The sequence below is a fragment of the Lissotriton vulgaris genome, chromosome 1_2 (genome assembly GCF_964263255.1).
Source record: "Lissotriton vulgaris chromosome 1_2, aLisVul1.2, whole genome shotgun sequence".
Taxonomy (NCBI): Eukaryota; Metazoa; Chordata; class Amphibia; order Caudata; family Salamandridae; genus Lissotriton; species Lissotriton vulgaris.
In genome coordinates, this window is record NC_141686.1 from 126,075,622 (window position 1) to 126,097,883 (window position 22,262).

General features: G+C 45.8%; 1 protein-coding gene across 1 annotated transcript in view; it reads right to left on the reverse strand.

The window, feature by feature from the left end:
• The window catches only part of LOC147734674 (estradiol 17 beta-dehydrogenase 5-like), a 399,626-nt gene that overhangs the window by 318,993 nt on the left and 58,371 nt on the right, over nucleotides 1–22,262 (reverse strand). The window contains exon 3 of the mRNA XM_086952968.1: nucleotides 18,571–18,738. Coding sequence (XP_086809094.1) covers nucleotides 18,571–18,738 — 168 coding nt within the window. The remainder of the gene's footprint in view (nucleotides 1–18,570; nucleotides 18,739–22,262) is intronic.

Genomic DNA, 22,262 nt, shown 5'->3' on the forward strand with positions numbered 1-22,262 from the left:
AATTTGACACTTTAAAAATTGCATTTAAATCATTAATGACGTCTGTTGAACAATGTTTTTTTCGTTCTTCTCCAGCATAATCATACCGTCAGAATAATTGCCAAATTCATCACAATTCAATAATCTTGTTTAAAACGATATACATTTTTTTTTTAAACGGATGGAAAGGGAGGAATAAGAAATACATCACAATTCTTTGCAACCATATCCGGGACGTCTGGTCACCCAGGTGAGGTTAATATGATGGCCACCGAAGGTGAGAACCCAGTAACAGTTCTTTTTCAGTGTTCCAGAGGAGGCTGTTGTACAACAACCTCCAGGAGTGTTCTGAATTATAGAGTGCTCGCTGGTGCTCTCTCGGTGTAGAAACAAAATGATGGGGTCCCAGCAGAATGTGATGAGGGGCCCCAAAGTCTCACAAATGTCACAAATATTCAGTAAATGGCTGAGGTCGACTTCAACTGTGAAAATTAAGAGTGAGAAACCCCTCTTCTGCCTCCACAGTGCAGTATTATATGGTGCGCATATTGCATGTTTAGGTGAAAAGGAAAATGGGCATATTTAAAAACCACACCCTAAGTTGAGGCGCTGTCATTACATTTTAACCGTGACACTGAATGAGGACCAGGTGCAGGGCAAGAGATATGAAGTGGCAGGACAGCCGGCCGTTCCCGAGCTCAGCCAAAAGCCTGTCCTCAGCAATTCTTTACCGGAAATGAAATAATGTTCTGTGAAAGGCAGGCGCAATCAGCTCACGACGTGACATCACTAACGTGATGACCATGCTCTTTCACTTTCAGGATGCCTCGACCAGGGTAGGACTTCGTATGAAACATACCAGGCGGCAGCCACAGAACAGGAGAGATGGAAATGATTTGAATAATTACCGGGCCATCAATCTGCCGGAGAAAAAAAAACAAAATAGACCCGGCCCGGTGAAATAAGGGCCGGTGCTGAGCACCGGAAAGCTCCGGCACAGATTAAGACCTGGTTTGGCCGCAGGTTTTATCATATTAGCATCGTTTACATAGCACTTAGTATCCCTTTGTGGACTGCTGCACATATAATGGTGATGTCATTTGTATAGCGCCTTCCACACATGCGCCTCTCTTTATGGATTTTAATATAAAGAATAGATACAGAAGTGTGGGCCCGATTCACAGAATGAACTTAAGACTCAATCCTAAACGTACTACTATTTTGGTATTCACAGAATGCACTTACTACTTTTGGCATTCACAGAATGAACTTACTACTTTTGGTATTCACAGAAGTTAGGATTTTGTCTTAAGTTTGTCTTAAGACAAACTTAAGACAGACTTAAGACAGACTTAAGACAAAATCCTAACTTCTGTGAATACCAAAAGTAGTAAGTTCATTCTGTGAATGCCAAAAGTAGTAAGTGCATTCTGTGAATACCAAAATAGTAGTAAGTTTAGGATTGAGTCTTAAGTTCATTCTGTGAATCGGGCCCTGTATTTTTTTTCTATGGAGTGCTGATTTGTGTATCTCTGCACACATTGAAGGGGCACATGACTTTGCTTTGTTGCCCACTTGTCTCGTACAATGTGACACAAAAGAACAAGATGTCACTTATGTAAAACTGTTTTATTTTAACAGCGGGGGTTTGTTATTCCGCAGACAAAGTTAATAAATGTGGCAGCGTCAGGGACAAAGATGTGTTAAAGAAGAACAGAGACAATATTTGTATTCTGTCATTTTGTTGGTCTTTCCCCTTCAGGTAACTATAAGGAACAGCACACACGTAATGGTGACACAACAGCTTTGCAATAAGAAAGGGGCAGTAGGTTAGTGACCTTTCATTTCTGGTGTTTGGCAAAAGTAACAAGAACTTTTTTCAAGCTTCTCTTTACTCAGAAGGGTGTAATTTTTTATATTTATCTCTATCCGTGGACTTCATTACTTGTTTTTACTTGCAAGAAATTGTAACTCTAAAGGGACGTCCTTTTTGCTGGCTTTGCTGGGGACACTGGCCATCTGCTAAACACCCTTAGTGTACTTCTAGTCGCCTCTCTTTGGTGACAGACGGCTGAACACCCTGGTGGGACTCCAGGTCCCAGGGTGCAACACGCTTCATTCCCGTTGCCGCTGAGGAGGGGGAGGTGTCCACGTCGCGCTTAAGGCGCTGCCCATCCCCCGCAGCGCGGGATGTTCTTTTTGCTGGCTTTAATGGGAACACTGGCAATCTGCTAAATATCCTCAGAGTACTTTTATTCGCCTTTCTTTGCCGATAGACTGCTGAACACCCTGGAGGGACGACTCGTCCCCGGGCGCAACATGCTTCATAGCCGCTGCTGCTGACGAGGCAGTGGCATCCATATTGCGCTTAAAGTGCTGCCCATCCCCCGCAAAAGGCAAGATGATGGAGGGGGTGGTGGGAGAGGCAGAACTAGAGGCAGGAGTAGTGAAAGTGGTAGGAGGAGCAACAGGGGTAGAGAGTTCCCCAGAGGGGCTACCATTGATCGAAAGTGATATTCTTAGGACCATGAATGACCTAAGGAAGGAAGTCATCCTGTTAAAGTCGGTTGTTCCCACTCTCACTGAGCAAGTTGAACTCCTAACTGTTGGAAGAGTCCCATTAGTCCATTCCCCTAAAATGACAACTGATAAGCAACCAAATCAACTCAGAGTTGTTATGCTAGTACACCACCAACAGCCTCAAAACATTGTGCCTAGGGAATGCCCCTTACCATTAGACACTAGCATAGACCCGAGGAGTATGCAAAAAGCACGGTGGCAAAGCGAAAATAGATGTCAAAAAAAGCTTGGCCAGCGTATGAGCCATGAATCCTTCCCTCAACCTCCTAATTCGACTACTCTCCTGACCTCCTACAAACAATGGCTCAGGGAGATTCAACTACCCCCTAAGCGTATATTTATGACTAATGTCCCCAAAGTTGTATCCCCCGCTAAACATGAAGGTGAGGACTCCCTAATCACAAGGTAATCCACTGGATCCGCCATGTGAGGGGATGCCATTCAGTAATAAGGCATGACATCCTGGGTGCCAAAAGGATAACCTGCCCTAATACTCAGTCGGACTCCATAGAACTCTACCTTGCAGATGGGAATAAGGCCCATGATTTGATAGCACTAGAAGCTAGAACCAGTATGGCGTACAATTCAAGTACAGACTTCTCCAGCTTCCATCTCTAATCACTCCCCTGCATTCGGGTTCTCACTTGGGCCTAGATTCACCCTCTGCAAATATCGATTGACTTGTCCACTCTGCTATCTTTGATGTCACGAACACACACACGGCGAGTCCAAGTAGACAGTACTGTATCGGTGCGATCAGGGATCGCAGCTGTGCAGAAAAGCTTTCAGCAACCCCCATGCTGATTGACTCCGAGAGGATTATTATGCCCCGAGCCAAATAGCCGGACCCAAGGAGGGAGCTTATTCTGTGAGTATATCACACCCAAAAGCATTCATGGATAGTAATGTAGTGGACACCCATCTAGCAGCGATTTCCAGCCGCAAAACAATCCAATAGACTTAAGTTGGTCCGTGGAATGTGGCAGAGCTAAGATCGAAAATGGCCCTTCTTCATTGGGTCCCATTTATTGAATCTTTTGACATATGCATTCTCCAGGAAAACTGGAGCACCACCACTATCCACATACCTGGCTACCTTACTTTCCATCGCCCACCTTCTTCCAACAAACCAGGCCAGCCTGCAGGGGGACTGATGATTTGGATAAAAATTGAGTTAGCATGCACCATCTTTGAGCACCATTCTAATAGTCCCGACATTCTAGTAATACAAATTAGGGGCAGAAAGAGTACATTGCTAGATATTTATAATATCTACGCCCGAGGACCCAAGAGCTGGAAAATGTACTTGATACTAGAGATGCTGAGCCCCTACTAATTGTTGCGGGAGACGCCAATGTCACCTTTGAGTCATTAGCTAGGGAGGACATATGTGGGTCCAGGGAGGAGGATGAGCTGTGGAATGTTCCCCCACATGATCTACCTCCCATCAAAAAAAGGTCAAAAGTAGCATTACAGCTTAATGTTCTAACGCTTAAGTATGGATCGAGGGCAGCTAATGGCTGCAATAGGTCAGATGCAAGGGGGGGCTAACACTTTCAATAGAACCACTAACTTAAGGCCCATTGATTATTTCTTGCTAGATCTGAGACTGTGGCCGATAATGGATGATATGGTGGTGGGGACCACCGCAGATAGCGAACATAACCCCATTAGAGCTTTCCCTGGTATCAACGTGGGATTAGTGTACAAATTCAACCATTCCCATTGTTATAGCAAGGGAGGTATCTTCTTCCAATGACAACTTATGACTCAATTGGGCTCGAATATCTCGTGATGAAGGCAAACTCAAAGTAATCAAATTAAATGTTCTTGACAGCATTACTAAGAAATATAGCTGCAAACAGTGGATGTTGGGCGAAGTCACGAGATGCCATAGCCACCTTTTTAGTCTGTTGGCCTCCCTCTTTAGAGACCCGTCATGTTCTAAGGATACCACTAGGAAGACTGGGTCACAGTTTGCTTGGTACACAAAGAGTGCAGGAGCCTTAGACATTAACTAGGGTAAATAACGTGACAGCGTTGGGAGAAGTAAGAAGTGTCTATAAGGCAGCTCAGGCCAGAGCAAAGAGGGAATGGGAGGAGAACCAATGGTTGTCATTCACGGACGCCTGCAGTAGACATGAGTCAAACCAATTTTGGCTATTAGTCACTAGGAGGGACGCCATCAGGCCCTCGTCTCCGACTAACAACATCTCCATCACAGCCTGGCTAGATAATTTTTCGACATTATACTCCGAGCTCCATATTCCCGATAGTATAGCCTATACTCTTGACTATCTGCTGATTTCTTTACAGGTTCAGTATAAATTCCATCAGATTGTTAGACTGTGTTAAGATGGTGTTTGCGAGTGCTCTTCTCATGAAAATACAGGGCTGGTTTAGTGACTTTAACATTCTGTCCCCCTTCCAAGCTGGGTTCAGGCAAAAGATCAGCACTACTGGTCAGGTATTTCGCTTCCTTTGATTGGTATGGAAAACTTTAGTCATAGGTCAGGAAACCCTTCACGCTGCTTTTATCGATCTAAGGTCTGCCTTTAACCTGGTCTCAAGGCATAAGCTTTGGTCAGTCTTAAATGAGATGGGACTTCCATCTGACATCTTAATACTAGTTATTCATCTACATGAGACCAATCATGCAAGAGTCCATTGGGGCAGCCAAGGACAGTTAACAGACTGATACAAGTCAACAAAGTGGTTCGGCAGGGCTGTGTACTCGCCCCCACAATCTTTGGCTCTTCATTTATGGAGTCGTCCAATACCTCTTTGAAATTCTTGCAGACGCTTCTACCTTGGGGCATTCAAAAGTAGTAACACTCTTATTTGCCGACGATACACTGTTGGTGTCCCAAAACGTGGTCTACAGATGCTTCTGGCTCACCTTGAGGCCCTTTGTGCCATACGTGGTCTAGAGATTAACACTTCGAAAACTAAGTTGTTAATGATCAATCTCCACAAAACCTTTAATGGGAAGCTCACACTGGGGGGGGGGGGTGGTTCCCCTGGAGAGAGTGAATACCTATGAGTTCTTAGAGATCACCCTCTCCGATGATCACTCATGGAACCCCCACATAGTAAAGCAAACCTTGCAACACCGACAGCTCACAGGGGCTCTGACTAAGGAGCATTGGACCTTCTGTAGCCGACCTATTGCTGCTCCGCTTCACATTTATGACTGTGAAAGAGTGAGCTAAGCACTCTATGGTGCTGAACTGTGGGGGGTTGAAACCTTGTATGTGTAGGAGAGTAGCTGCTGAATGAAACTCCAGCAGGGGAGACCTGGACTATAGGTTTCCTGTCACAGGGATGTGTCACCACCTCCCAGACAGGCTTTAGTGTATTGAAGCTGGGTGGGTGCACTCCAAGAGTGCTTTGAAGTCAGCACTGGGGGCACATTTGGTGCCCCTGTGCATAGCCCAGTTCAAACTGGACAAAGGAAATGGGTGTAGCCACCCCTCTTTCCAGATCCTCCCATAGGTGGGTCCCCAGAGTTTGTTCCACCCCTTCCTTGGGTATAAGATAGGAGCCCCTGGCAACAGGACTTTAGATTACACCTGGATGAAACTCTGATACTGAATCCTGGAACTTCGATGATCTGCACGATGCTGGATGACTGAAGAATCTCCCTTGGAGTAAAGGAGTTTCTCCCCTGCATGGCAGGCACGAAAGACGTATGTGACCGGTTTGCATCTCCAAAGCTCCCGCCGGACTATAACTAGTGGACAGCATATGCCAGGCCAACTTCTCTCAATATGGTCCTCTGATCACGGAGAACAAATTCTTGTGAGCCTTGGTCTCACTCCCACAGAGCACCCCCCCCTGCATCCTCTTGAGCTGGATTTGGGCAGAACCTCTGTTACTGAGAAGGCCAAGCTCTGCTCCCTTCTGTTTTGGAGTATCTTATGGGTACTCCTGAGTTGCTCCCATATGCCCCTACTCTATCTGAGGTAATTGCCGTTGACTGCTTTAAGAAAATTGGCTGGTTTGATACATTGAAACGCCTTCTTACCTCAATAGGGCTTGAGGGACTATGGAATGTTAGGGACCCCGCTCTACTTCCCAGTAAGGCCCTAATTAAAAAATCAATACTTCTTTAAGTTATCACCATTAGGGCCTTCTTACATCAGATTTTCTTGAGTTCAAACTGACAAGAAAATATGAGTAAGACTTAGAGGCCATCACAGTTCCACTGGAGAGAAAGCTCTACATGCAATTTAGATTCAACTCCATTCTGGTGAATTCGCTCACAACCTCCAGGCGAAAGTCCCCCACTCAACTTGGGTTTTGTCCAGGATTTCCCTTAGCTGCTGAGTCAATAGCCCACATACTATTCGCTTGTCCACTCATAGAGCCCCAGGGTTGAGATGGTGAGCCCCTTTCTGTAAGAGCCTCGGTACTCGTCATCGATAAGCACTGCGCCTTTTAAAATCTGATACTAGTATGCTCAGTTGTCAAGTTCTTAGGCAAGATGTGGGCTATCCGAAGATCCTTTCTGAAAATTACTGAGTATCTTAGGCAGATGTTTACAGAGCTTATTGATTTAAACTTTGTTTATCCCTTATTTTTAACCTTGCATAGTTTATTTCTTTAATGGAACTTTTAAAGTGAAACTGTAAGCACCTTAATTTCACTGTACTGTATGCATTTTACCTTTTTATGGTCTGGGGACCGGGGGAACTACGACGGGGCTAACACAATTTCTACTTTGATATTTCCCTCATAGTGCTCCTATAAAATGTTGGACAACAGAGTTATGCAACTTTAAGAGGCACTAATGAGCACCAGGCAGAAACGGTTTAATCAGGAAATCTTCCAGGTGCTCGGTCCTCTTAGTATTTATACGTCGAAATTTTATCGAAATTTTAACTGCAAAATTGGTGTTCATATGCATTTTATCAATTTGTCCAACTGTCTTTTTCATTAAGCTATGTCAATATCCACCAACAGTTCACTTTTGTAGTTTCGTATAGAGTATATTGGTGGAAAACTGAATGTGGAAAACTTTTATGGCATCCCAGCCGAAATAAAGTATTGTGATGATGTAACTCTAAGCGTCATACATTTAGTCATAGAATGTCACTTGTTTTGTGAGCCGTCTAGCATTTTCAAGGTTTTATGTGATGCCGTTAGCATATATATGTATATGTATATATATATATATATATTTATTTATATATATACGAGCAAATGTCCCAGGCGGGGGGAGCGTTCTCTAGCTGGCGCTGGCGGCAAGGATTGGGACAGCCTTGCTATACTTTTTAGATCAAGTTTCCTCATCAAAGAAGACGCTGCGCACCACTTCAAGGTTGGTTATTGTGCTTTAGTTTTCTGTAGGTTTCTCCCACCTATGCGTTTCGGACTATACCAGTCCCTGATCACGGTATATATATATATATATATATATATATATATATATATATATATATATATATATATATATATATATGACATACAGCGTTCCAGAGATGCACAGAACGGGAGGGACACAGTGGGGAGGTATTATTTAACATTAAAAGCATCGGCATGACGCGTTTCGGAAAAGTTCCTTTATCAAATGCCTGCTTGAAACAAAGTGCTGGTCACCAGACCTGTAGAAGTAGTCACAGTCGGTCTGCCATTGGTGGACATCCAGGTGGGCTGGGTCAGGGTCCCGAACGGACCTGTTGCTGCGTGGACAGACTGCAAGTCCCAGCATGCCACTCTCACCTACCTAGCATGCTAGGTTCGGTTCTCTGCTCAACTCCTTTGTATTCCTTCTAGAGTACTGGATGTGGTACAGAACGCTGTTCAGGTCCGTGACGGCTCTTTGCCGGTGAAGCGCATTCCTCTCCCGGGTCCCCTTACGCCTCAACGGCACAAGTCCACAGTCAGGCCGGTCCGGGCTGTGATTGACACGGCTTGACTGCTTCGAGTGGATGCGGTGTGACAGCGTCAAACCAATAACTTGGTTGGGGAAAAGAACGCCGAAGCTGCCCAATATATATATATATATATTCACTGAAAAAAACATAGGCTTTAGCCTCGTTATAGTTAGGAATTAGCATTTAAAAAACCTTAGAAATTCACAGAAAAAACATAGGTTTTACACATGTTATAGTTAGCTGGATGTTTCACACATACAAAACCATTGAAATTCCACCGTTATGGTTAGTTCAGCTAACTATAACTCGCGTGCCCGCAATGCACTGCTGATGACGTCACATATTACATCACACATGACATGGTCAGTGACATCACTCATGAAGCACTTTATTGAACCTTTTATGGGCATAATGCATTTCGGCTTTAAATAGCCTTCTTCAGATGCCACCATTACCCTGATACTGCCACATCCACGTTTAAATTAGTCCTGCAAGACTCCTATTGGTGAAAGCACTGTTCACCCCAGGTCACGTGATCGCTCATTAGCTGTAGCATGGTACTGACTACAACTCCCAGAGTTCACTTTGCTTGGGAAGGTGTTGCGCGGGGAACCTTGTTAGAATTTTCGTCACAGTGGACTGATGCTGTGTGGGACTCGATGTGATGTGCCCGCTAGGAAGGGTCCGGTCTGGCTTCCTCGGGTCCCTGTTTATGTTCCAGCCCCAAGGGCAAGAATCCGTCAGGCCGTGAGCTGGAATTTAATAAATCCAAACTCCTCGTACAATGACAAACTGCACCTGGCATAAGCCCTTACTTTACTTGCTCGCTGAGGCGGGCCGGAGCTCACCCAAAACCTTGGAAAAAACAGACGACTGCAGATTCAGATTCCAGTAAAGCTCCAGTCTCTTGTAGGAAGAGGCCACACGGGGAAATATCTCTGGAAGCACTTTATTGCACCTTTTCTGGGCATAATGCATTTAGGCCTTAAATAGCCTTCTTCAGATACCACCATTACCCGGATACTGACACATCCATGTTAAAATTAGTACCGCAACACTCCTATTGGTGCAAGCACTGTTCACCCCAGGTCACGTGATCGCCCATCAGTTGTAGCATGGTACTGACTACAACTCCCAGAGTTCACTTAGCTTGGGAAGATAATGCGCAGGGAACCTTGTTAGAATTTTCGTCACAGTGGACTGATGCTGTGTGTGACTCGACGTGATGTGTCCGCTTGGAATGGTCCGGTCAGGTAAGTGTCCTTAAGGCTTCCTTGGGTCCCCCCTTACATTCCAGCCCAAAGAGCAAGAGTCCGTCGGGCCGTGACCTGGAATTTAGTAAATCCAAACTCCTCGTACAATGACGAACTGCACCTGGCAGCAGCTCTTACTTTACTTGCTCGCTGAGGCGGGCCGGAGCTCATCCAATACCCTGGAAAAAACAGACGGCTGCAGATGCAGATTCCAGTAAGGCTCCAGGCTGCTTGCTCATTGCACCATCAGGATTCAAGCAAGCCGGGCCGAAGACGGCTGTAATGCCAGAAACTGGTCCCCAGAAGCTTGTTTCCTACCCCAGTAAAAGAATTGGCTTGGTAGTTTTGTCTGCCCTGTTCCCATGATGCACTGGGCCAGGGACAGATTAATTTGCATGTAGCCAGGTTCTGAGCTGGGATGGTGCAGTGAGCTAAAAAACGGTGATGGATCAATCCCTGATCTGTTGACTGGGTACGAGTGTTCTGCTTAATTCAGATACTCTGTCCATCACCACCCCCTTTTCTGAATCGTTTTGTCCACCATAAGCGTGGAAGGGTATGGTCAGACATGAGTCCCTTGCTCATTGCACCATCAGGATTCAAGCAAGCCGGGCCGAAGACGGCTGTAATGCCAGAAACCGGTCCCCGGAAGCTTGTTTCCTTCCCAGTAAAAATATTGGCTTGGTAGTTTGGTCTGCCCTGTTCCCATGATGCACTGGGCCAGGGACAGACTAATTTGCATGTAGCCAGGTTCTGAGCTGGGATGGTGCAGTGAGCTAAAAAACGGTGATGGATCAAGCCCTGATCTGTTGACTGGGTACGAGTGTACTGCTTAATTCAGATACTCTGTCCATCACCACCCCCTTTTCTGAATCGTTTTGTCCACCATAAGCGTGGAAGGGTATGCTCAGACATGAGTCCCTTGCTCATTGCACCATCAGGATTCAAGCAAGCCGGGCCGAAGACGGCTGTAATGCCAGAAACCGGTCCCCGGAAGCTTGTTTCCTTCCCAGTAAAAGAATTGGCTTGGTAGTTTGGTCTGCCCTGTTCCCATGATGCACTGGGCCAGGGACAGACTAATTTGCATGTAGCCAGGTTCTGAGCTGGGATGGTGCAGTGAGCTAAAAAACGGTGATGGATCAAGCCCTGATCTGTTGACTGGGTAAGGGTGTTCTGCTTAATTCAGATACTCTGTCCATCACCACCCCCTTTTCTGAATCGTTTTGTCCACCATAAGCGTGGAAGGGTATGCTCAGACATGAGTCCCTTGCTCATTGCACCATCAGGATTCAAGCAAGCCGAGCCGAAGACGGCTGTTATGCCAGAAACCGGTCCCCGGAAGCTTGTTTCCTTCCCAGTAAAAGAATTGGCTTGGTAGTTTAGTCTGCCCTGTTCCCATGATGCACTGGGCCAGGGACAGACTAATTTGCATGTTGCCAGGTTCTGAGCTGGGATGGTGCAGTGAGCTAAAAAACAGTGATGGATCAAGCCCTGATCTGTTGACTGGGTATGAGTGTTCTGCTTAATTCAGATACTCTGTCCATCACCACCCCCTTTTCTGAATCGTGCTTCTGGAATGGGGCCTCTTGACGCACCTCTGGCTGGCATGAAAATATCCAACAAAACCCTCCTGAACCAAGAAGGAAGAGGCCACACCGGGAAATATCTCTGGAAGCACTTTATTGGACCTTTTCTGGGCATAATGCATTTCAGCTTTGTTGGACTTGGCCCTTTTTGCAGGTTCCTCCCTGACTTTTTTGTCTTCCTCTTGTATTTTGTCTGACCTGTTTTTGTTGGTTTTATGACTCTGGGCACTGCTGATCAGTGCTAAAGTGCATATGCTCTCCCTATTGTAAATTGATGTATGGATTAGTGACTCCATGATTGACCTATTTGATTTATTGTCAGACCCTAGTACAGTGCACTGCATGTGCCCAGGGCTTGTAAACCAAATGCTGCTGGTGGGCTTGCAGCACTGGTTGTGCCACCCACAAAAGCAGCCTGTAAAAGTGTGTCTAAGGCCTGCCATTGCAGAGCCTGTGTGCAGACTGGTACTGCCATGCTGACTGGGCAAGTGCACCCATTTGCCAGCGCCTAAACCTTCCCTTTTCTTCATATGAGACACGCCTATGGTAGGCCCAAGGGCTGGGTACATTGTAAGTATAAGGTAGGACATGCCCTGGTGTGTGTGGCATGTCCTAATAGTGAATTACAGCCATTTTCGTTTTTCTCTATTGCAAGGCTACCTGTTCTCCATAGACCAGAATGGGCAGTTAGATTATTACATGATATAATCCTAACTGACTCAGGGAACATGGTAGAAATTCGAGTTTAGTATGCTTGGACTCAAAATGGTAAAATGCATCTTTTATTGAAGTTGATTTTAACATTCTGTGTTTGAAAATACCACTTTTAGAAGGTAGGTATTTTCTTGTCTAACTATCCAAGCCTGCCTCTGCTAGGTTGTGTATTCCTTGTCTAGAGTTTGATTGACAGGGCGGGGGGATTGCAGGAGACAGGATGAGTCTGCCCAGTGGTGAATAGAGAGATCTGCATCTAGATGGGAGGGAGGAGGTTCACCTGGGACCTGAATAGGACTGTGCCTGCCCCCCACAGTGCTGTCTCCATCCCCTGTGGTGCGTCTGATGTCTCTGCCCTGCACTGTGAAAGAAGAGAAGGAGTCATGTCAAAAGAGTGCTCCAGGGCTGTGCCCTCTCTCCATAATGCTGGTTCCACCTCCTGTGGGGCTTCTGATGTTTCTGCCCTGCACAGTGAAAGGAAAGAAGGAATAATGTCATTAAAGTGCTCCAGGGCTGTGCTCTCCCTCCACAATGCTGGCTCCACCTCCTTTGGGGCGTCTGATGTTTCTGCCCAGCACAGTGAAAGGAGAGAAGGAGTCTGGTCAACAGAGTGCTCCAGAACTGGTTTGGACTTGGCAAAGGGCCCTCTGCCTTCAGAGGACAAAGGATTTTGGGGTATAAATATTGGGACCCTGATCCCAAGAAATGTAATCACTTTTGGACAACAAGAAGAAACCTTTGCTGAGGAGTGGAACCAGAAGAGACTGAGGAGAGACTATCCCTAAGCTGAAGTGCTGCTAGGGGGATAGGCCTGCAGTGGTTGCCTGACTGCCAAAGAAAGGAGAAAGGGACTTTGTGTACTTTCATCAACTTGTAAGGATCCCCAAGGGCTTGGAACAGAGCTTGCCTCCTGCTGAAGACTCAGGGACAACAGACTTCAACCCCCAGCTCCCAAGAGTTCCGTCGGAAGTGCCTGCTGCTGTTTTCAGGCCTTCTGGGGGACTGCGTGTCGCAAGGAGCTGGAAGCGCGACTCAAGACGAAGAAGAGTGTCGCCGTCGCAGCAGCTACCGTCGCATCTCTAAACAAGGGTGTCACCGCTGTAGCTGACACATTGCACTGCTTCGAAAGAAGCGCCTCGCACCGAAGAAGAAGCGTGTCGCCGTCGCAACCACTGCCGTCGCATTTCTGAACAAGGATGTCGCCATTGACGCACTGCACCGCATCGAGAGAAGCGTCTTGCACCGAAGAAGAAGAGTGTCGCCGTCGCATCTGACGCATTGCACCACACAGAGAAAAGCGCCTCGCATCCACGGAGAAGCGTGCCGCCGTCGGAGCCGCTGCTGTCGTTTTTCTGAACAAGGGTGTCGCTGCTGCAGCTGTCGCATTGAGAGGAACCGTCTCACATCGAGGAAGAAGAGTGTCGCCGCCAAAGCCGCTGTCGTCGCATCTCTGAACAAGGGAGTCGCTGCTGCAGCTGACGCGTCAAGACTTCTCGCAACATCGGAGAAGCGTACCGCATCTGGAAGATCTTAACGTCTTTATTTCTTTGCACCGGAACTTTGCCGCATTTCCATCGCTGCAACACTTTTGTGTGGAAGCGTCATGCATCGTAAGGTACATTGACTTAAAGTGTTGCATTGTAAGAACTGAACAGAACTAAGCTAAAACTACAATTTTAAATACAGTATTGTGCATTTTTGTCGTTTGTGGTCTTGTATTAAGTCTATATAAAGAATACTTATTTTTTATATAAAACCTGTGTGGTGTCCATCTCTAGTGTTGTCACTTGATTACTGTATGTGGTCACAAATGCTTTTCACACTGCCTCTGAGATAAGCCTGTCTGCTCGTGCCAAGCTACCAAGGGGGTGAGCAGGGGTTATTTTAGGAGTGTACCCCCTTACCCTGCCTAGAGGCAAGGGTCCCTATTTGTCACAAGTACCTACCTGTGCCAACTAGAGACCCCCAAACCTAACAAGCTTTCTTCAGATGCCACCATTATCCAGATACTGCCCATCCACGTTTAAATTAGTCCTGCAACACTCTTATTGGTGCAAGCACTGTTCACCCCAGGTCATATGATCACCCATCACATGACTTGGTGGGATAGTTGGCCTCCAGGGTCCCTCAGGATTCAAGGGGACTTAATTCCCCAACTTAAAAAGCACCACAGGGCACACTTGCACCCTTGTCACATCAGGCCATGCCCTCACCCTGCACCACTGTGAAAACGGAGTCCCTGGTGCATTGTAAATTGGGGGCTTAAGTCCCCTTGAGTCCTGAGGGTCCCTGGGGGCCAACTAGCCCACCATCTACCTCCAGTAAGTGCCACAGAGCTGTGTTGCAGAGAGGTGTAAAAAGGGGCATGGCCTCTGAACACCTCTCTGCAACGCAGCTCCGTAGTGCATACTGGAGGTACCTGGTGGGCTAGTCGGTCTGAGACTAAAATACTCAGTGCAACATCAGTATGGAACAGGTGCCCTTTTCAAGGTCAAATAACAACCATAGCCCAAACAATGTAGTTTGTATTGACTTATTTGTGCCCTATTAGTATATCTACTGATATATATGTTTATGCCAAGACATTCCTCAAGGGAGATAAGATAGGTTGTTAATACTAAAAAACAACGTGAAATCTCTATCAAATTGGAGAGAAAATCTTCACCCAGGTTGCAGATGAGCACAGCACCAGATTCCATCTTGACTGAAGAAACCTCCAAGAAGACTCTCTGAGGCTCTGTGAAACATTCCATTCTGTCTTCACTAACTGATGCCAGCATTGTGTTTTCCTATAGATGCAATCTCCTTTCCTCTTCACTCAAAATAGTGGACAAGCAAGTCCAAACAGAGAACAAATCATGTTGTTCAGGAATGCGCACCTTCAGGCTTATTATATGTTCATCTGCTAGAACTAGCTTAGCGCTTAGAGATAGCACGGTGAGGGTGTTAAGGGCTACAAACTGTGATCATAAGATATTTTCCTGTTTTCACTACTATTGGAAAGTTTAGCTGACTTTTATCTTCTGCGATGATTGAAATATTGTATTCACTAGATCTCAGCATTTTAAAATAACTATTTTAAAATAAATATGTTGAAATGCATGTTGTTTCTAGTGTTCTTGAGTATGTAAATCATTATTGAACGATTATTTGGATTAGCACTGCATCCTGTTAGTAACCCAAAAGCATTTGCACCACATCAACAACGTATTGGGTGGGGTTCTACAGGACTACAAAAACCTGTCTTTCACATTTATGTTATGTTATGTTATGTTAGAACTGTATTTCTTGAGCGCACGGCTACCCAGAACGGGTGTCCCGGCGCTTTGGCAGAGAGTCCTGAACACAACCAAGAAAAAACCCAGCGGCAAAAACACTGTAGGCCCACTGGTTAGGTGGAGAATAGGAGCGTCTTGAGCTCCTTTCTAAAGGCCAGAAGATTATTAGCCTTGCGGAGTGATAGAGGGAGCTCATTCCACAACCTGGCCGCCATAAACTGGAAAGACCGGCCTCCCATCCGCACGCGTTTGATCACTGGTATCTCCACTTTAGCCAGGTCAGCAGATCTTAAACTCCTCCGAGGAACGTAGCGAACAATCCGCTTCCTGAGGTACGCTGGGCCGATGCAGTGGAGGGCTTTAAACGCCAACGTAAGGACTTTGAAACTAATTCTGCTGGGAATAGACAGCCAATGCAGTTTTCCACGCAGTAGAGAGGCACTGGCTCTCCGTGGAAGGCCAAAGATGGCTCTGGCCGCCGAGTTTTGGACCACTTGCAATCTGGATACCAGATATTTAGGCAGACCAGCGAAGAGTGCGTTAGCGTAATCTAGACGCGAACCCACGAGTGCTTGCACAATGTTCTTGCGATATTGAAGGGAAAGCAGTGGGAGAAATTTCCTCACCATCCTCAGGATACCAAAACATTTTCCCGCCAGGCCCGTGATGTGGGGACGAAAGGAAAGACTGTCGTCGAATACCACACCCAGATTTTTTACTTGGGCAACTGGTTTCTCAGGGGGGAACATGTCGGAAGGCCACCACGATTTCCAGCCAGGGTCTTCAGCACAGCCAAAAAAGAGCAACTCGGACTTATCCGAGTTACACTTCAGGTTCTGGTGCTGAAACCATGCAAAAACAGCACTTAGGCAGTCTCTGATTCTGTCGCCATTAAAAACCTCTCCCTTCCTACAGGTGAACAGGAGCTGGGTGTCGTCAGCGTATGAAATGACCCGGGCTCCAAATGCCTCCGCGACCTTCGCCAAAGGGGCCACATAAATGTTAAAAATGGTGGGGCTCAGGATGGATCCTTGAGGCACCCCCACCTCTAGCGAAGGCATTTCCGCGGAGAACGGAGGAGCCCAGATCACCTGCCGACGGTCGGTTAAGAAGGATTGAAACCAGTCCAACACCGTCCCCCGCAGACCGACCTCCCAGAGTCTTCGGAGGAGGCCGGCGTGTGGGACGGTGTCGAATGCCGCCGACAGGTCCAGCAAGACCAACATGGCCTTTCCCCCAAGATCAAGCGTCTCCCTGATGGCGTCGGTCACCTCCACAAGAGCTGTCTCCGTACTATAGTTAGCACGGAAACCAGATTGGGAGTCATGCAGCAGATTGTTATTCTCTATAAAGGTGGTAAGAGTGTGCTGAACATGTTTCTCCGCCACCTTCGCCAGAGCAGGGAGGAGGGAGATTGGTCTATAGTTGGCCCACTGTAAAGGGTCGAGCAGAGGCTTCTTAATGAGCGGGAGAATAAGAGCATGCTTCCATTCTTTAGGGACCACTCCAGAACTCAGAGACATGTTGAGCAAGGGGTTCAGCAAGTTGTTAATAGCTGGTGCCACCGAGCTCAGGCATTTGGCCGGACACGCATCCAAGGGGGATCCAGATTTCAACCGGGAAAGCAGCTCCAGAGAGGACTCGCAGGATAACGGGGGGAACGTCGAAAGAGTGGGCACCTGCTCGGCTGCAGCGGATGGAAGGACCTTCAGATCACTTTCCACAGCTGCGTCCACTTCCAGGGACTCCACCCGATCGAAAGAGTCCTGAATCCTACGGATCTTGTCAACAAAGAAGTCAGCAAGCTGCTTGATCCACTCCTCAGTATGGGAGTGAACCCTAGCGGCCGCTACCGGTTCTGTGAATTCCTTCACAATTCGGAATAGTTCCCGGCTCGTGTTATCAGCCTGGTCTATTCTATGCTCGAAGTAGATCTTTTTAGCTTCGGCAATCTGTCTGTGGTAAGATTTTATCGCACCCTTGTACTTCAGTTTCTCCTCAGGCGCGTAACTGCGCCGCCAGAGCCTTTCAGACCTTTTGCAGTCCTGGCGTGTTTTCCGCAGAGTAGCGGTAAACCAAGGAGCGGAATCCGGGCAGGGGGCTGTCCTGACCGGTTTCCGAGGGGCGAGCTCCTCGAATCTTGTCCGAAGCCAGTCCTGGACTAGCGGCAGGTCGACTTCTAAGTTCCCAGTCGTAATGCAAGGGTGTGCATGGAGTGCATCAGCGAGCATATCCGCTGACACCAAGTGAAAGGCTCTCGCTTGACGAGACCCATCCTTGTAAGCTCTTTGGCACGTCTGGAGCTCAGCTAACAACACGAAGTTAATTAAATAATGGTCGGACCATAGAACCGGCAAAGGGGAGGACACCTTAATTGGCACAGTGGAAAAGATTAGATCCAATGTATGCCCTTTCACGTGCGTTGGACTATCGATGAAAGAGGTCAGTCCGAGCATCTCGGTAATGTCCCGTAGTTTAGATGCATCGGCGTCAGTTGACAGGTCCATGTGAAGATTTAAGTCGCCCAACAGTACACAGTGAGCCGATCGCACACAGGGTACTGACAGTGCCACCTGTAAATCCTCGAAGAACGAGCCTAAAGGCCCTGGGGGTCTATAGATCAGAATTCCTGTGCAGGTATGTGAAGCCGACAACTGGAGACTAAAGCCCAGAGCTTCACAGCCAGCGATATTATCTACAGGATAAGAGGTGCAGACAAGGGACTTGTCAACAACTAAGGCCACCCCACCACCTCTGCCTCCAATTCTATCCCTCCTTAAGATGGTAAAGTTGGGGGGAAGGGCACTAGCGATGTCCGGTTCAGAGCCAGCCCCCAACCAAGTCTCTGTCAAAAAAAGACAGGAGAGTTTCGAAAGCGTAAGGAGGTCCCAAATTTCCATGGAATGACGCGCCAAGGATCTGGTATTTAACAAGGCGCACTGACATTCCAAGGGGAGGGAGAGGGGAGCGCGAGATGGAGATGATAAGGGACGCCAAGAACAACCAGGGCCCATTTAAGCATTGGTGCACTAGGTTCACTTGTGTCACCGTGGGTGTGAAAACAAACATTGTAGAGCTGATCCAAAGAATCAGTTTACGCAACACATGGATTGGGTAAGTTGCACATGGAGCTAGTGTAGTACTAGAAACACTGCAAGCAGATATTCAAATATCCAAATTAATAGAAATAGCATAAATAAAATTACCACAATGAATATCATATGCAAATCCCCCAAGGCTAATTGGTAAAGAGAGCTCAAATTCAGTCTACATGAAGATACACAACATTTGCAGATGTTACCTTGCCTGTATAAAATATGTCTTCCCTCTTCACCGTACCATCTGAAATTTTTTCTCGTATGGCCTGCCCGATCACGTCTTCATTGCCATAAACTTGAGCACAATCAATATGTCGGATTCCTGCAGAGATAGCCACCTTTGTAGCCTCATAGGCCATCCCTTTTGGATCCTAAAGAGAGAAGATGGAGTGTCTCAGACCAGGCTTTCACACATGAACAGGACATACAGACCCTTTTATGACTCCAGGAATACAAATTACAATTAAAATGTGACTATTTTTGTGCACATTTTCTAGTTAAAATTATCCATGAATACCTCCATATATAGCCATCCACCCTGAATTTATACAGTCTTATACATAATGTCAATGTTTATACATATTATTCCTGAATTTTGCACTTATTGTTCATCTAAGATGTGGTGTATATCAGTGATAAGCCATATACAACTGTCTGGCCAATATGTATCCTAATAAAAGCCAGCACATTGTTGTTAGAATCCAGGAAGGCACTGAAAATGAGTTCAATGATCTTAAGAAAAGAAATATTCTGACTAAAATAATTTAATTGGTACAAATTGATATATTGTGCTTACAAGAGATGCATATCGCCTGGGAAAAAATAGGTTGGTTGAAAAATGTAGGTCTAGATTTGGTCGTATGTTCAAAACAAACCGGGATGAAGAGAGGGGTAGCTATTCTTATGGGGCTTAGGGGTCTGTCTAAAAACTTTGGAAGATAAATGGGGGAGGTGGGTTATGGGAGAGTTTAAGATCGATGAAAACAGATTTACTATATGTACTCCATATTGTCCGAATTTGGACGATTCTGAGCACATTAACTTTATTAGTACGGAATTCGCTTTATGGACTCAACCAGTTATTCTGAGTGGGGATTTGAATATTCATATGGACGCGGAATTCGACATTAGGAAAAATGCAAGGTATATGGTAGAAAATATCAAATGTTTAGGGTTCTTCGTGGATTAGCTTTAGAAAATGGGCTTATCGATGTTTGGAATATGCTCTGTTCAGCTACATACAAAAAATGTGTCTGACTGGATTCTTTTTTTATTTCCCAACAACTCACCGAAAAAGCTAATATAGAGATTTTGCCAAAATTAATATCAGACCACAATCCGTTAATAGTTGAATTAATCCTGGATCCACACATAAGAGAAAAAAGAAGAATCTGGACCTTTCAAAGGAATTTATTACTTGAGGAGGACTATTGTCAACACATGGTTAAAGTTATAGAGGATTTTTTTTTAAATTAATAAAAATACTGCATCTAGTAAAATCGTTTGGGACGCCTTCAAGGCGAGAAGTCAGGGGTGAAACTCTCAGTTACTCGAATTTTCAATGTAAAACCAGGGGGATTAAATTTAAGAAGGAAACGTATATGGTTATGCAGGCAGAACTTAAGCTAGCTGACAATATCAGACGGGGTCAAGAGATAGAAGTTGCACAACGAGACCTAACAATTAAAAGGGCGGCAGTGTATTCAAATATAGCCAATCAAATCGCACTTAAATATAGACAGTATAAGGCTGAATGTTATGAATTTAGTGAGCAAACGGGTAAAGTCCTGGCAAAAAGACCATGGCAAAAAGCAGTTTCTAATGATATTTTAAAAGTTTTTGACTCAAATGGGGTTCTCCAAGAAACTAAAATAGGGATATTAAAAGCTTTTCAAGATTTATACCAATCATTATATGGTGAATCAACTGACAGGGTGAGCGGTGAGCATGATGCCATGGAGTACTTTGAGAATCTAGATAAAGCAGAACTTACAGAACTACAGAAAACATTACTAGCTGCTCCCATAACGTGGGAAGAAATTGAAACAGCTTTATTAGGTTTAGCCTTAGGGAAAGCCAGCCATGATAATATACCCCTTGAATTTTATTGTACTGTCCGGAAAGTACTAAAAACAGAGCTGATGGAAGTATGCCACCAAGCTTTTTCTGGCTATCCCCCAGATTCTTGGGCTATGGCGACCATTGTCATTTTTAAGAAAAAGGGCAAGGTTGGTACTGAAATGGGTACGTACAGACCCATTTCGCTTATCAATGCGGATAGCAAGATTTTTTCAAAAATACTGGCCAACAGATTGAATGACCTAATGCCAAGTCTAGTTTCAATAAGGCAGCGTGGATTTATCTTAAATCGAGATACAACAGACCATGTGAATAGGATTATCTCTCTTCTAGATTGGGCACAAGCCACAGGATCTCCTGTTTCGGCAGCCCTGTTAGATGCTGAAAAAGCAATTGACAGGGTTTCCTGGAAGTTTTTGTGGTCTACCTTTGCTTGGAAGGGATTTCCTAAAGAATTTATTATTGCAATACAGGCATTATACAGTCACCTGAAGGCAGCAATCCGTATTTCTGGGGATCTTTCTGACAATCTGGCAATAACAAGGGGGACCAGACAAGGTTGTCCTTGTTCCCCTTTGTTATTTGCCTTGTTAATTGACCCCTTTTTAAGCAGACTAGAAAAAACAATAGGTATTATCCCGGTTAGGATACATCGGGTAGCATATAAAGTGTTTTCTTACGTAGATGATGTTGCTATCGTAGCTCCGAATATTAAGAGTGCTCTACCGAAGATAGTGGAATCGGCGGAACAGTTCGGGGGATATTCGGGTTATAAACTGAATGTTTCCAAAACTCAGTTGATTCATTCGTAAGCGGGTCGACCAAAAGATATACATTTTTCCCCAGTTGCTTTCTATCTGGGTATCAAAATATCATCAAAAATAGATGACATAGTGTGGCTGAATGTAGATCCTATTTTAGATTCAGTAAATAGAACTTTGGAAAGGCTAAACAATCTTCATTTATCCCTATACGGTTGCAGTAATGTATTAAAAATTTTAATCTTTTTGATTTTCTTTTTATTTATTTCGTACGATCCCTCTACTTTTTCCAACTTCTTTCTTTCTTAAAATTGATAGACTTTGCTCTAGTTTTTTTTGGAGCTATCATAGGTCTAGGAGAGCAATGAAATGGTGCATACCCCCTAGAGCCAGGAGCGGTTGGGGGATCCCAAATTTTCTCTGAGACCTACTCGACACTGCGTCACCGGACATCGCCTTCCTTATAGAAACATGGATGAACACATCATCAGCACCCGACATCGCCATAGCCATACCGGACGCTTACAAGATTACCCGTAAAGACCGCACCAATCAAACAGGAGGAGGCATCGCCATCATCCATAAGAACACCATCAAAATCACGACCAGCTCCGATGATAATCTTGCAACCGCCGAACATCTCCATTTTCAGATCCACACCGACCCTAGGACCACACTTAGAGGCACCCTCATCTACAGGCCTCCAGGTACCCGCAGTCAATTCAGCGATGACATCACCGACTTCGTCAGCCCACATGCCCTCGCCTCCGAGAACTACATTCTTTTAGGAGACTTCAACTACCACCTTGAAAACAAACACAACAGCAACACCACCACCCTTCTGGACAACCTGGCCAATCTCGGACTCAAACAACTTGTTGACACCCCCACCCATGTAGCCGGACACACGCTCGACCCTATCTTCACCTCCTGCAAGCACATCTCCTTCGATCGCACCACAGCTCTCCACTGGACGGACCACAGCTGTGTTCACTTAAGCTACAAAACCACCCTGACCCACAACCGCCCACAACCTATTCCTCGGAGAAACTGGA